General features: G+C 41.0%; 1 protein-coding gene across 2 annotated transcripts in view; it reads left to right on the top strand.

Annotated features, from left to right (window-relative positions):
- Positions 1-14927, top strand: part of fancl (FA complementation group L) — a 45084-nt gene that overhangs the window by 28620 nt on the left and 1537 nt on the right. For both annotated transcript variants that reach the window (XM_019882123.1, XM_019882122.1), the window contains exons 7-12: positions 926-994; positions 7084-7234; positions 7911-7994; positions 11552-11597; positions 13115-13196; positions 13876-13992. In XM_019882123.1, the coding sequence (XP_019737682.1) occupies positions 926-994; positions 7084-7234; positions 7911-7994; positions 11552-11597; positions 13115-13196; positions 13876-13992 (549 nt within the window). The remainder of the gene's footprint in view (positions 1-925; positions 995-7083; positions 7235-7910; positions 7995-11551; positions 11598-13114; positions 13197-13875; positions 13993-14927) is intronic.

Here is a 14927-nt window from a genome sequence, read left to right as displayed (position 1 = left end):
GAAATTTGCTCTCTCTCTCTCTCCCCCTCTCTTTCTTTTTCTCTCTTTCTCTCTCTCCCTCTCCTTATATATATATATATATATAGTTTTTTTTTAATCTGGCTGCAAAAAAAATGGTTACATTTAGAAGGTTAAGGTAGTTTTTTTCACGGTTCATACTTTTTATTGCACTTCTTAAGAGTACACGCGGCTGTTGATTTATGATATTTGTTTGACATTACCACGGTGACATGATGCTTAGCTAAGCCCAGCTGACATCCACCTGGGACAAGGGAGAATGCTGAGAGCCCACTTGGTGCCCACCTGCCCACTTGGCCGTTTACACGCTTCTTTCTGGAACTGTGAAAATCCCTTCGAGTTCTTCCTGCCTTCCAGCTTCTTCCACAGGATCTAGTGCCAGGTCATCCCTCACTAAGCACAGCAAGGGGGGGAAACGGTGCTGGGGGAGTTGTGGATGACAGGGAAGGGAAAGCAAGGGTAATGCTGCAAAGTTATGGCTTGATGTTAAAAAGGGAGAGAAAATATCTTGTTTATACTGTTGCAAAACATATTATTGTCCTTCTCTTACCCCCCTTTTACTGTCACGTCCAGGAAGGAGGCAGCACTATTTTTAAGCTCTATTTTTTTTGTTAAGTGGGGAGTATCTGTATGTTCTTGGAATGGACATTTGAGTTATTGTTGTCGACACCGAATCTGCTTAAAAGAAACATTTTTCAGAAATGTCGAATCAAATTTTGTCCCAATAAATATTGGGCATCTCGTTGGTTGACTTAATCAATAAGCATTATTTTGTGATTTCCCAAATGTTTTATATATATTTTAGGTTTTATATTTCTTTAAATTATATTTTATATGCTCATGTGGAGTTGTTATTGTCAAGTTCTTAATTTCGGGTTCTTAACTGCCCACTCTTCCCCATCAACAGCACCCAGCAGAGGCTCCTGAATGCTCAGCTGACCTGCCCGTCCCCCTTCTCTTAAAATGGACACCACAGGTTTGCAAATGTTTGGGGACAAACATCTTTTTTCAAAATCTGATTAGATTAGATTTTATCTGTCATGTGTTTGCATATCCTCTTTTATGCATATCTGCTGTATGCTTCTTCCGTTTGTACCTATTCCTTATTAGCATTGCAATTTCTTTGTACGGTGGATAAAATGATGATAAAAATACTTTTATTTTGGAACGTGATTAGAATTATACCATTATACCACTCTGGCATTGGTATGACATTCCTTCTCTCTTTTTCTCTACTCTCTTTTTGTTTTTGTTTTTTTTGTTTTTGTTTTTTGTGGAAAAAAAACCTTGCTTTGTCCGAAATCCCTTATTTAGCATATGGCTAATGGACACGGACCACAGCATATTTTCTATTGCCACCACTCGGTGTTACTTTCTCTGTCACACCATCTAAGTGCTGGGGTTTTTTTTCCACAACCAAAACTCCTCTTGGTTTTTCCTGTGGCCTGGCAGCATCATATTATACATTTCAATTTTTCTCTTGCTTCTTACCCTTTGTGTGCGAGGACTCTTGCCACGAAGGACCCTAAATAACAACTGCTCACCAAGTTCCCACAGCTCGCCATGCCTACTTTCTTTTCTGCTGAGGAGGTGACTGGTACCTGACAAAATCAGAGGCTTTTAATGCTGTTAAAATAGCTTTGGCAAAAGCTGCTCTGATCTCACACCACTTTTTCAACAGGAAGCTCTACAAAATTGAAAGCAAATGTATTCTCAGGCCTATCTGTGTTCTGGTGTTCTTCAAAGATGTTTTGCCTCTCATCCCAGCAGCCTTCATCAGTTGATGCAAGAAGGCTACATAGGACAGCTCTGTCCCAAGTATTTATCCTTCAAGGTATAGGCACACTTAGCCGAGAATGGTTTACAGTGCCTTCTGACGGGGAGTTTCTTGGTCTTTTTGTTGACACTTTGGGTTCCTGTTGGAGGGCTGGAGATTCATAGCCTTTGTTTGACCATAAGCCGCAAGACGTTTGCCATGGCCAAGACCGCACAGCCGTAAGCTGGTCCGCAGCTTTGCGCTATTTCAGAATATACGACTGACATCCAACACGTCACTCTGTATACTCGAAGCTGGGGATGAAAACTCTGTGGATGTCGCCATTAAGCCGGAGGAGGTGACTTTAGACCGCCTTAAGCCCGCTCATGTGGTCCTTGTGGTGCCTCATCAGATGGTCCAAACCCCTCGTTGAGGGAGCCCTTCTGGCTCAGCCTCCAGTCCAGCCACTGTGATTTCCCCAAACTCTGCAATCGCCCTGGACGCCCCTCCTGTGAAGCCACCAAATTTCTCCCCCACTGTGTTGACTGTTAGATGTAGAGTCTTCTGTGTGGGACAGCTCGTATGTTTTACTCTTTTGAACTTGGTGAATTCTTTGTGGTTGGTGGGAGGTGGCGTGCTGTGAGGTGACCTCACAAAAATTGTAAATATTCACCAAGGCGCTGCGCCTGATGAGCAGACCTCTGGTTAGGAGGAGCTACTCTGGTTGCCGGTTAAGTAGCAAAAATGATCGAGACTTTATCAATTGTTTTTGTTGTTGGTAAGTGGCGGATCAAACTGTTGAACCAACTCCTGCCTCTGCAGCTATCACATCTCCACAGCACGATGATTGCTTTATCAGATCTTATTTTCAGCATGAAGTAGCTCACTCTTCTGCATTTCAATTGAATGGCGGCAATGTAGTCTACATGCGTGTGCAGTGTTCGACAAAAAATCCTGATGGCGAAATGAACCTTATTTGTTATATAGCTGGTTTAATGTGCAAACAACTCTGGATTTATTTTTTTTTTACTTTTTTGCGTCCTCGTTACTGGTATTTGCCTCTTTCATTTGCAGTCATCTCTGCCTTTTGGTGAGTTCATCACACCAATGGTTGCCTTGTCCCTCAAAAACTACTGCCCAGTATCGAAAGCGTTATCGGATTTTCAAAGAAATTGGACAAAGGACTGAATGGTTGCCTGCATGCGTGCATTTGCATGTGTGTGTGTTTGTGAGCGTTTGTGTGCATGTTTGCATATGTTCGTGAAGTGCGTGCGTGCCTGTGTGTGTGTGTGTGTGTGTGTGTGTGTGTGTGTGTGTGTGTGTGTGTGTGTGTGTGTGTGTGTGTGTGTGTGTTACTTGCGTGCATGCGTGTGTGTGTGTTGATACATGGCAGGCATACAGTGAGGACCAGCTTAGAACAGCGCTACCGTATGGAGCCTGTCTGCCTGCTGGGCTGGTGATGGATCTCTCCCACACTACAACATGAAGTGTGCGCGTGTGTATGTCTTTGTGCTGTGTCGATGCGCGTGCATGCACATCTATGCCAAGTGATTTTTTTTTTTTTTGTCTGATGAGTGATGGGTTTGTGTGGGTGTGTGTGTGTGTGTTACTTGCGTGCGTGCGTGTGTGTGTGTGTGTTACTTGCGTGCGTGCGTGTGTGTGTGTGTGTTACTTGCGTGCGTGCGTGTGTGTGTGTGTGCATGAGTGTAGGGCAGGGGGAAGGGCCTGTCTGTCGGCAGTCCTGACATGTTCATTTGAAAGACTAATTATTGCTTGCTCTGTTGCGGGGCCAAGACGTGCTACTCAGGGCAGAAATTAACAGCTAATGTGTATCCCAATCTAACAGTGTATGCAGTATATAACGTGACCGTTTTTATTTGAATGAGGGCTTTGTATCAATATGCAAGTATAATTTTGATTACTAATCCAACTCAAATGCAGAAACATAAATGGGTAAATGTGTATAGTGGGAATGGGATAATACAGGTAACCCATGGTGCGGTCCATACCTCGGTTTTTGGGACAAGGTTTGGTTCCTTTTCAGTGTGTGTATAATGCATAAAGGGAACTACTTTTTTGCCTTTCAAAAGAATCTCTGTATTTTAATGATCAGTAAACAATGGATGTTGTAGTGTACTGAATAGTATAACTTATGTATTTCAAGGTAACCGTTAAACAGTTCCGTAAACAACATACACTGCTTGTGTAACATAAATTAAGATTGATCATGCCTTCATTGCCATCTGGAGGCATGAAAAAAAAAAAAAAGAACTCGTTTTCAAGACAACTCCAGACATCCCGAAAATGTCACTTGAAAGACGTGAGTCATTTTCATTGAGGCAAATTCATTTGTTGAGTTCTTAATGGACTGATAGTCTTAATGCATAGCTGTTAATGTTAGTTCACCAGACACCACTCATGCTTTGATGTCCAACAAGAATACACAATCATTGACATCAAGCAAATACATTAGCATTATATTCTGATGGGTTTTTTTGGGGGGGTGAGGGGGGTGTTTAACTCCATTTGTGGTGACTTCAAGTGGTGAGGTGTTTGTATCACGAAGGGATGGCCAATTGATTAAGGACAGCAAGGAGGAGACCAGCCTGGCTTGTGCCTTGTTGCCTTCGTGATTTTGCACATGAAAGCTTCCAACAGCTGTTAAAGAAGGTTTTGTGCTTTGATGGTCTAAGACGCAAAGATGTTACTACGGGACAAAAAATACCATAATGGAATTTGGTTTTCTTTATTTTACCCCAAATGTATAACCTGAGTGCAAAACCGAAAAAGCGTAGTCCCATAAGGGTGTACCTGTATATTATGCGGCACATAACATGTAACTGCATATGAGGAGTGAACATGTTCGACTTGGAAATATGTATTTACAAGTACGTTAAAATATATTTGCAATTATATTCAAACGTATTTGCAAGACATTCAAATGTAGGTGTAGGTCAAATGCTAAAAATATTTTCTCCCGTAATGCCACACTTGGGGTATGCACATGCCCAAGTCAATACCCCATGGCAATATGAGAAACAATGCCGAACAGAAAAAAAATGCATTGCAGTTATAATGATCAAGTCATTAAAATATAATAAATAATGTTTACTTCAGCGCCGAACATATTTTTATAATGTAGGCCAAATGCTTTATTAAAACATAGTTTTTTTTTTTTTTTTTACACATGCGCAAGTTAAAACCATATGACATAATCGGGAATACGTTTTTAGCATTTAGCCTACACATTTGTCTAAATGTACTTCAAAATAAGTTTAAACATATTTAATTAAGTTCCAACGTACTTCCAAATGTGTTTCAACGCATTTGCCAGTCAAAAAAGTTTACTCCAAATAGGCACTTCTGTTAGTCACGTTTTATCACCCGCAATAGTAGTCATGCTTCGAAGAAAAATTCACTCACAAAATTATTTACTTAGCAGTAACATTCACGTCAAGACGTTTTCAAGGACCAAAATAAATTTAAAAAATATCACTCGCCAAAGCTGTGCTTCAAGAAGTGGTCGTTGGTTGCCCCGCTTTTGTTTACCTCGTCTCTGCCACTTACGGTGCCTACCAGAACGTATCAATATTTATAATAAATATTGTTTTTAGAGTCAAGGAGACTTTGGCTAGTTGTACATGAAAATCTTTTTTCCGTCACTACATTGTGAAACTTTGGTGCAACCTGTGGCCCTGGTTCAAATGAACCGCTCTGGCAAAACTAAAGCTATTCAGAAACACGGTTCACTCTTAATTCTGAAGTTGTGTGCAATGGCACCATATTACCTCCTACGTCCTGCAGCAGACTCTTCGACTCTTAAAGTGACTGTAACCAGTGTTTGAGGCGGCTTTCAGTGTTGTCCAAATTTACTGATATCAGACCAACACAAGTGACATGAAATATCAGGTCCACAATTATCAGTCCAGTAGTTATCGTGCATCCCTAATCATCAATATTTTTATGTTGACGTGCCCTTGAGCCAGACAAACTTGACTGACAGGGGCGATAGAGATTTTCTGACATTTACTGAAGTGTATCTGCATTTGTGCATGCGTCATTCAGAAATGAAGGTCAGAATCACTTTAACCTGCTTTTGGCACAGTTCATGTGTATTAAGGGCAGTCCAGCTCTGTTTAACGTAATTATTTATGTATTGATAAAGCTTCAAATATACCAACATATTTGTAAACGTTCAACCTTTTGTGACGTAATTGCCTCAATAGAGTTTAATAGAAGCGTGAGTGACTGCTTTTTTAGATCTAAATTGAGCTTGGGTGTAGCCATTATCATAAAGAGAACTGAGAGAACTAATAAGCTAAACCTCACATATAGTCTTGAGCACATTCTTGCTTTCCCTCTTAACTCCTGTCTTAGATACACAAGGAATTCAATTACCTGCGCTTCTTTTTCTTTTCTTTTTTTTTTTCCCCTGAACCGGGCTTAGCATAGTTATCCTGAGCGCTAACCATAATCATGCCACTGGCATTAATTGTGCTGTAATTGCAGAGGCTCTCAGCACCTGGACGATGCTTAATTGTGTGCACTGTGCTGGCACAATGACCTATAATTTTTTGGCTTCTTTTTTTTTTTTTCCTCTAATTTCTTTCCCACTCATACCATCTGTATTACTCACCCACACCTCTCTCAGCTTTCCCTTCAGTTCCTGTTTGTGTGTCCTTGTTAATGTGTTTGCCTTAAGTTTCACTTTTAAAGTTTGCCCAGTAATGATGTGCACACATTTACCTGCATGAAGTCAAAATAATTAGTTTTAATCTAATATACACTACATTGAAGTATTGTACAGTATGCACAGCTCTAAAGGAGATTTTTTTTCTGATAGCTAGCTGTTTTTTTTTTTTTAAAGATGGTACATTATTCTTGGTCAGTGATGGGCAACTGGCGGCACATAAATACATACTTTACACAGCGTTTTATCATTTTTAAAATCACATTAAAGCACAAAAATAAAATTCATACTAAATTTGAGCTTTTCTAAACGTACACGGCATTTTAACATATAATTCAAATGGGTTTTTTTTTTTTTAATATTTAACAATGCATTTTGGTCATACTTCTGGTGAGGAAGTGTGTTGTCTTATGTGGCCCCCCGAGTAGCAATGATGAAAAATTGGTCCCACCTCCAGCGTTTTGAAGTTGCCCATCCCTGTTCACGGTAATACAATTTGTGATGGTGTTCATAACGCTTTGACTGTAATTTAACAGATTATTTTGAGCCTACAACAATTAAGTAATGCTGTACTGAATGCCTGTATTAACAACTTTCTGCTTCTTCTTTGATTTGGTAGTCTTCTTTGAACCAACTCTATAGTCAGTTCCTGCTGGTCATAGAGGCTCTGACTGAGTTCTGGGATGTTCTCGATGAGATTGACGCAAAGACCTGGATTCTGGAGCCCGAAAAACCAAATCTCTCTGACACTATGAGGCGGATCGCTATTGGTAATATACAGCGCTTAACAACTACAGTAGACCAAGCTTTCAACTACTAACACTACTGGTACTGTTAATGCAAGCAAATAGCGATATTCTGAGAGAAACAAAAATGAATACGCTTTACTGTTCATGTAATAAAACTCTAAATTCAAAAATCCACATTTAAATATTAAGATTAGACTATGCATCCATTTTGTTTTAAAACAAGCAGAGTTTAAAACAAAGTGATGTACTGTACTTTATTGTAAACCTTCTCTGAACTAAATACTTAGTGTATGTACAAATGTAAATTAATAGAAACAAATTTGCAATTGTTGTGACACGTTTGTTTGTAAAATCACGAAAAGTGAAAGTGTCCCTGCCGTTGCAGTTGCAATTGATGCTTGCCAAAGTGTGGTGCAAATGGCTAAAAGTTCTGTGCAGGAAGGCAAACACAAAAATGGCACACGCTGCTTCCGATGACTTTTGAGTTCTGCTTCAATATGTCGCATATACTGTACATTCACTGGCTTGGCTTCGTTCGACTTCCAATTCCTCCAAATAAACCAGGTTAAACCTGTCAACAAGTGTATGTTTGCCCTTTGTTTTCCTCTATGTCTCTTCAGACACTTATTGAGTAAAATCTACTTATGCATGCAACGTATTTGATAACTCAGCATAAAAATGTGTTTTGTTTCTGCAGCAAACAATGTCTCCATAAAAGTAGAAGTTGATCCCCAACACCCAAAGATGCTGCCAGAATGCTGCCTACTGGGAGCTGAGCATGGTCAGTAGAACCCCATTCAGATGGCAATGCTTAAGTGTTATTTTAGGTTGCGTTCATATTGCAGATGCAACGCATACGTATCCGATTTTGGATCTACGTATGAAAGAAGCCCAGGTCGGATTTGAAAAAAAATCTGAATTGTACCGTTCACACTGCATGTAGAAGTCAGACGTGTCGCATATGGGCAAAACAAAGCTTCAGTCAACTGAAACAAAGGCTGTTTTTTTGCAACGCTTTTTCAGCATATGCCTCTGTCAATTGCAGCGCGTGTGTGTGATGAACCTTTTAAGGGACAGTGGTTACTGCAGTGGACAGCTTATCATGTTATCAAGTTACAGGGTGAATGAAAGGGTTCAGAAAATGTTAAGCTTTAAAAGGAAAATTGTGTCAATAGCTGAAAAAAGTTTTGGGGGGGAACAGAGCAGACAAATTCAGAAAGTGTGTGTGTTGTTCCCTCGTCAGCCCCTTCCACTACACCAGGGGTCGGCAACCCGAAATGTTGAAAGAGCCATTTTAGACCAAAATAAACAAAAAACAAATATGTCTGGAGCCGCTAAAAATAAAAAGCCTGATAATGAAGGCAACACATGCTGTATGTATCTATATGAGCTATATTAGCCCGCTATCAACATGACTAAGTTGGCTACAAATACACAACGAGCATTCATGATTAAAAGTTTTTTTTCCCCCTTGCAGTTCATCCTGTTAGAGGAGGGGTGCCCAAACCTTTTTGACGGAAGATCTACTTTTTGAACAACCAACTTCCCACGATCAACCCTTTACCACACACGCGCTCATACGCACACACTAACACACGCATGCCGTAATGAGCGACAGCCATAACGGCCGCTGAGATGAACGAGGCACGTGACGCACTTTCGCAGCGTGCTAACTATCGTAGCTCATGTGTACCGTTCAACCCCCGTGCAATGCAGGTACACTTCAGGTACACCTGACATGCGTTGTGTTGCAAAAACAAATGCATGCCACAGGTTTAAAACCCATGCAACCCATCTGCTTCTCTTGGCCGCCCAGATTCCCATTCTTAGCAAGTACCCTCGGTGAATTGTACATGAAAGGCAGCTGTTTGTTTTTTGATTTTTTTTTTTTTTTTTTTGTTTTCTACAACAGCCCCCTGACTGACATCGCCCTGCTAATAGAAACGTGTGTCGCAGGCTATGATGCTAATATTCGTTGACGAAATGTTGACATTAAATATTTATTTGACACATTTTTACAGCATCGGAATACGTTAATGTTTGTCCTCTGACAGAAACCATATTAAAACAAAAACATATATTTCCCTCCCATCTTTTTGCATTTTCAAACATTTTTGAAAAAGCTCTCGGGAGCCACTGTGGGGCGCTTGAGAGCCGCATGCGGCTCGAGGGCCGCGTGTTGCCAACCCCCGCACTGCACCCATGCACATGAATGCTAGTTCAAGCTGAGTTTAACAAGACCTAAAATGCATCGCTTTTTATTCCACAATGGGCAGCAAAGTCAGCACTTTCCCATCGTTGTCTATATGGGTAAAGAGCGATTGCAGGATGGGGGCCGGATTTAATTTACCAACCTCTGGGGGGAGTATCAGACGTGGAGCTCTAAAATTCTTGAGATCAATGACATATCTAAACGCCGTATACCTAACTTATGGTGTCTCCTTGTTGTCGTCTTTGTTGAATTCACCGATGAACTATGAACTGTCCTGATGGTATCGCACTAATTACAGAGCTCATTCAGCTGTCCTCTGCAAGGGCTCTGATATACGGTCAGCGACACACTGCCGTTGAAACCCAGTCAAAGGGATAGAAGGAAGTGCATTTTGGACAATGGATTTGCACTGTGTTAGACCTTCTCCATTTTTAATTAAGAATACAACTCCTGGCAAAAAGATTTTGGAATCGCCAGTCCAAGAGGATTTTCATTCAGTTACTTTTGTTGGAAAAATAAAATGATCACAGACTTGACACAAAACCGATGTCTTTTTCAAATGGCTTTATGCTTGTGGAGGCTCTCAGTCGTTTCTACAAATGGCTTTAAGAAACACTAAAATAAATCAAGAATGAAAAAAAATGTGGTAGTCAGTAGAAAATATGGAATCACTCAATTATGCGAGGAGGAAAAAAAAACGTAATCAACCTGTAAATATCCATTCCCAAAACTAACACCTGCCTGAGATTAAATCTGCCCGTTAGTCTGCAGTTAAACAGGAGTGGTTACAATTTGGAGAGCTGTTGCACCAAGTGGACTGACATGAATTATGGCTCGAACACAAGCAGTAGCCTGTGACTTCAGGTCTGTCTTGGCTTTACTTTTTTTTTTTGTCTTTGCATTCTTTTATTCTTTGGCGCTCACAACTTGTCTTCCCTCTTTGCGCCTCCTGCATGCAGGCCGATATGTATTGCATGGGCATTGTTTCTTTATCGAAATATTATTATTACATCAACCCTGAACTTTCTGTGTAGATATAAATGAAGCAATGAGAACAAAAGGTGGATATGATTTGTCGAGATTGCGTTAACTCATTAAGATCTACCAAACCATTTCCAGACAGTTACACATTAATAGACATGAGGAATGTTTATCTCATTTGACTTCACTACTGGACGTTCCTGACTACCTGTAGATGCCTTGAAGCTTCTGGGGAATTCTATTATGTGCTATGCACAAGATTCATGGTGAAGATGAGCATATGTCCAATTGTAGAGCGCTAAACGGGTTTTGGGTTTGTTCGCCGGGCTGGCATCTCCGAACCTCCCAACTTTTCCCAATATCCGAGGCGATTTTTAATTTAGTTCTCAAATTGTTTCTCACTGATGGCGGCGTGTCCCCGCAGTCATGTGCCCCACCTGACACAATAAGCTACATGCCATGTAATAAAAAAACAAAATCTGTCTGCGCTCGCCATTATTCAGATTAGCTCAGTAAGGCACCATCAGGTGGGGCGGAAAAAGAAATATCACTGCGTCAATTTCCTTAACGTTTGGATTTGACCCGGGGTGCTTGTGTTGATTATTGTCTTCCGTCATGTCGGAGCTCTTGCTTTCAGACCGGCACGATTTCATTCTGCTCGTCACAACCTCGGAGACATCCGGCGCGCTTTCTCTTTAATTCCCCATCAATTGTCAGCCATTGTTTCTGTAAATCCAGGGTCCTGAAACGCCAAGCGTGTTGCCTAGCAATGCGACTCAAATGATATTAAACATACACACTTGAGCCACCCGAGACGCTTGGCAGGCGGCGACCCTCAAATATGAGGTGTTGCGCAGAAATATTGCTTTTTGCATGTAGGAATGAGAAATAGTGAAAGTGATGAGCGCTACTCAGAGACGAGGGCTCCCCTGTGGAACACGGCGGAGCCGTGCTGGCTCATATCTGCATGCGCTCACAAAGGCTCCTAGAAATGAAGATGCATGCGCTGAAAGAGTAATATCATGTCATACTGTATGTGGGGAAAAGATCAATCAATATAGAACTGGAAAAAGTCTGGAGGTTTGACTCTTAAGTCATCGATCGTTAACACTTTTTTTTTTTTTTTTTTTTTTTGCTTGTTGCAGTTGTGACGCCGCTGAGGAATAACCTGAACGCCAACATGCATTTGTGGTAAGCGGTGGTCGCATTTAAGTCTTGTTTGGGATTTCGGCATTCTTCAAATATGTTTTCTTGAAACCGGTCAGTTTCAGTGAAGGTGGTGGAATTCATCATCTGTGGAAATTGGGTTGCACTTTTACAATAAAATGCAAACATCTTTCATGTGAGGTATTGAATTTTTATTTTGGGAAATATCAATTGTTAAAACTAAGCACAAAAAAATAAAATAAATAACTTCAAGGAGCTTTACATCTACTCTGCAGTTGCACCGATGGTTCTCAAACTTTTTACAGCAAGTACCACCTGAAAAAAAAAAATACTCTGCTCTTCAAGTGCAACCGAATGACCAACATTAAGCTTCAGAAGTGCGAGCAGAGGTTTTATTCCTAAAAAAGCGTATTTGATGTTGTTGTAAGGCACTGGAATATTATGCACAGATTAAATAGCGCAGTTTCACAGCTCACCTGTTTTCTGAAGCTGAGCCGCGATTGGTCGCTCCCTGAGCTGCTCTGAGAAACGGTGATGTCATTTTCAGTCAGCAAGTTGACTGAAAAAAATGGCCACCCCGAGTTGGAATAAACGTTTCTATTTTTCCTGCTTCACTCATATCACACAAATGTAACATTCATCACATTGCCGTGCTTAGAATCACGGGGCTGCATCGAACATATTGTCAAGAACATTTTGTAGGGAGGGCTGGGGAATGTAGTTGAATAATGAATAAAATATATTGCTCACAATTGCACCAATTTCATTTAAATGTTGGAAAATTAACAGTTCTCAATAGATGATGTACATATAGTCTTGTATTTACAAGTTAAATACAACTGAACTGTAGAGTACTGGATTTTGAAAAAAAATCACTGATTAAAAACGAGACTTTGTGTTGAACTGGAACGAATACTTTGTGTTTCCATTTGTTTCAAAGGGAAACATTTAGTTCGGTTCCCAAACGTTTTGGGTTACGAAACAGCACCGCGGAATGAATTCAATTTGGAAAACACGTTTCCACACCACTGCACGCAATTCATTAATTAAATTGATGTTACGGGTAGCGACAAACAGCATTAGCTTTAGAAAAAAAAATGCCGATTTATCACAGCTTTTGTGTTGGATCTTGCCTCATAAGAAAGTGGTGGCTACATTTTTATAATCTGACAACATGAATCAAAAAGAGCAAGGGAGAACAAAATAATTTGATATTTGGCATAAGGAGGTTGACCAAAATGTGACGTGATGGAAAAAAAAAACATTGACTACTATTTTTATATCAGGGGAAAAAACTCCACCATGGTTACATTTGCGTCACGATGACACATCGAGTAATGTCGATCTAACACTCTTCATTTTAACACAGTGCTATCACAAATGCTCCTGTTTTTTTTTTTTTTTTGCTCCCCCCTGCCATCACCCCATTTCTTTTTTTAAACCAACGGTGAAAGTCTCCTAATCATCCCCTAGTGTCTTTGCAGGCTCATTTGCATGTGGTTAATTAGTGTGTGAAGGAGCTGTCTGTGGTCTGCTGGCAGGAACCCGGACTCTGGTGTCTTGCAAAACCTCCAGGATGTTTTGGAGATCGAATTCCCATCACCTGCCACCCACGAAAAATCTGTATGTCACACAATTGCCCCCCTTCTCCGTTTTCAAACATGTCCGTTCCCATTGCGATTACCTCAAGGAGCCGTGTGTGTGTGTGTGTGTGTGTGTGTGTGTGTGTGTGTGTGTGTGTGTGTGTGTGTGTGTGTGTGTGTGCGCTTCACATCTCAGCATGCGTACTCCTGTTTGTGCGTCTGTTTGAGCGTCAATTCTTAAGGGGGCGGATATCCACAATTGTCTCATTGTGTGCGTTGCCATTTTGTATTTTGTTTTGCGAAGAGGTGGGAACAACTTCTTCTCTAATTGGGTTGTTTACAGATCCGACTATTAAAAACAACAAAGATGGCACAATTCCGTGCGCTCTTGCAATCACTTTAATCACGCAAAACCATTTATCCTTTTTTTTTCCTAGTGGCTCTTCTCCCTCCTGTCGCTGCAGATGACTTGAAAGAACACTCTGTAGCTTTAGCTTCATTAGCATTCAGAAAGAAGACCAAAAAAGTTTAGTTGCCCAGATGTTGATCTATTTATTTATTTTTTTATTCTGCCGCCCTCATTTAACGATTAGCTGTGATAACGAAGAGGCTCTATTCCAAAACGCCCTGTCTACTTTTTTTTTTCCCCTTGTTTTGAAGCGGGTGGGGACTGGGCAAAATATATTTAAATAGTTGTCATATTTCCATATTTTTCACAGATGTTCAGTGTCGAGTGCGGGATCTGCTACTCCTATCGCTTTGAGGCTGCTATCCCTGACCAGGTGTGCAACGATCCTCGCTGTAGTCAGCCCTTCCATCAGGTGTGCCTGTATGAGGTATGAGGGGACACACGCCGTGGTGAAATACGAGACACAATGTTTTTGCTTGTGCTGTTCTGACAACACTGTAGGACAAATCACGAAACGACACCGATTAAAGTATATAGTTAAAGGCAGTCACTTGGATGAGTTTCTTTTCACCTCAGACTATTACCGGGATTTTCACGACCATACGGCGCACCGTATTAAGCGTGTCAGATACAGGGTGCTATTTCCGTCGTTAACGCATACACAAGACGCACTGCATTCTTGGACGCAGCTCAGAGGAGCTTCGCTAAGCCTGATTGTACTCCAACCTGCTCGCCGCAATTATTTCGAATGAACATTTAGGTCAGAAATAAATCGGCGTAAACTTCTCATGCCTGTAAGGCACAGCTAGTAAGTTCCTTGCGCACAGTTCATTACATCAGATGTTGCTAAATTTGTTCAGTTCAAGTTAGGGTTGCATAATTACGGGTTCTTTCTAAATTGGAAGCGTTGCCTGGGAATTTTGAGGGATGAACGGTAAGAAAGCAGGAATTTACTCATTTTAAGGCTGGCTCTTAATTGGGGAAATCCACCCATCCGTTTTCTGATCAGCTTATCCTCACGAGGGTCGCGGAGTGTGCAAGAGCCTCTCCCAGCTGTCATCGGGTCATAGGTGGGCTCCACCCTGAACTGGTTGCTCGTCATTCCCATTCGTGCTCACAATCACACCTTGGGACAATTTAGAGTGTTCCATTAACCTGCCATGCATTGTTTTGGAATGTTTGAGAAAACCAGAGTACCCAGAGAAAACCCACGCAGGCACGGAGATAACATGCAAACTTCACACAGGAAGGCCGGAGCTGGAATCGAACCCTGCACCTCTGTACTGTGAGGCCGAGGTGCTCACATGTCGACCACAGGGCCACCTAAAATATATAAATAAATTTTATATATATATATATATA

Source organism: Hippocampus comes, unplaced genomic scaffold, assembly GCF_001891065.2.
Source record: "Hippocampus comes isolate QL1 unplaced genomic scaffold, H_comes_QL1_v1.1 scaffold36, whole genome shotgun sequence".
Taxonomy (NCBI): domain Eukaryota; kingdom Metazoa; phylum Chordata; class Actinopteri; order Syngnathiformes; family Syngnathidae; genus Hippocampus; species Hippocampus comes.
Note: the sequence above shows the minus strand (reverse complement) of the source record. Positions and strands in the feature narration are given on the sequence as shown.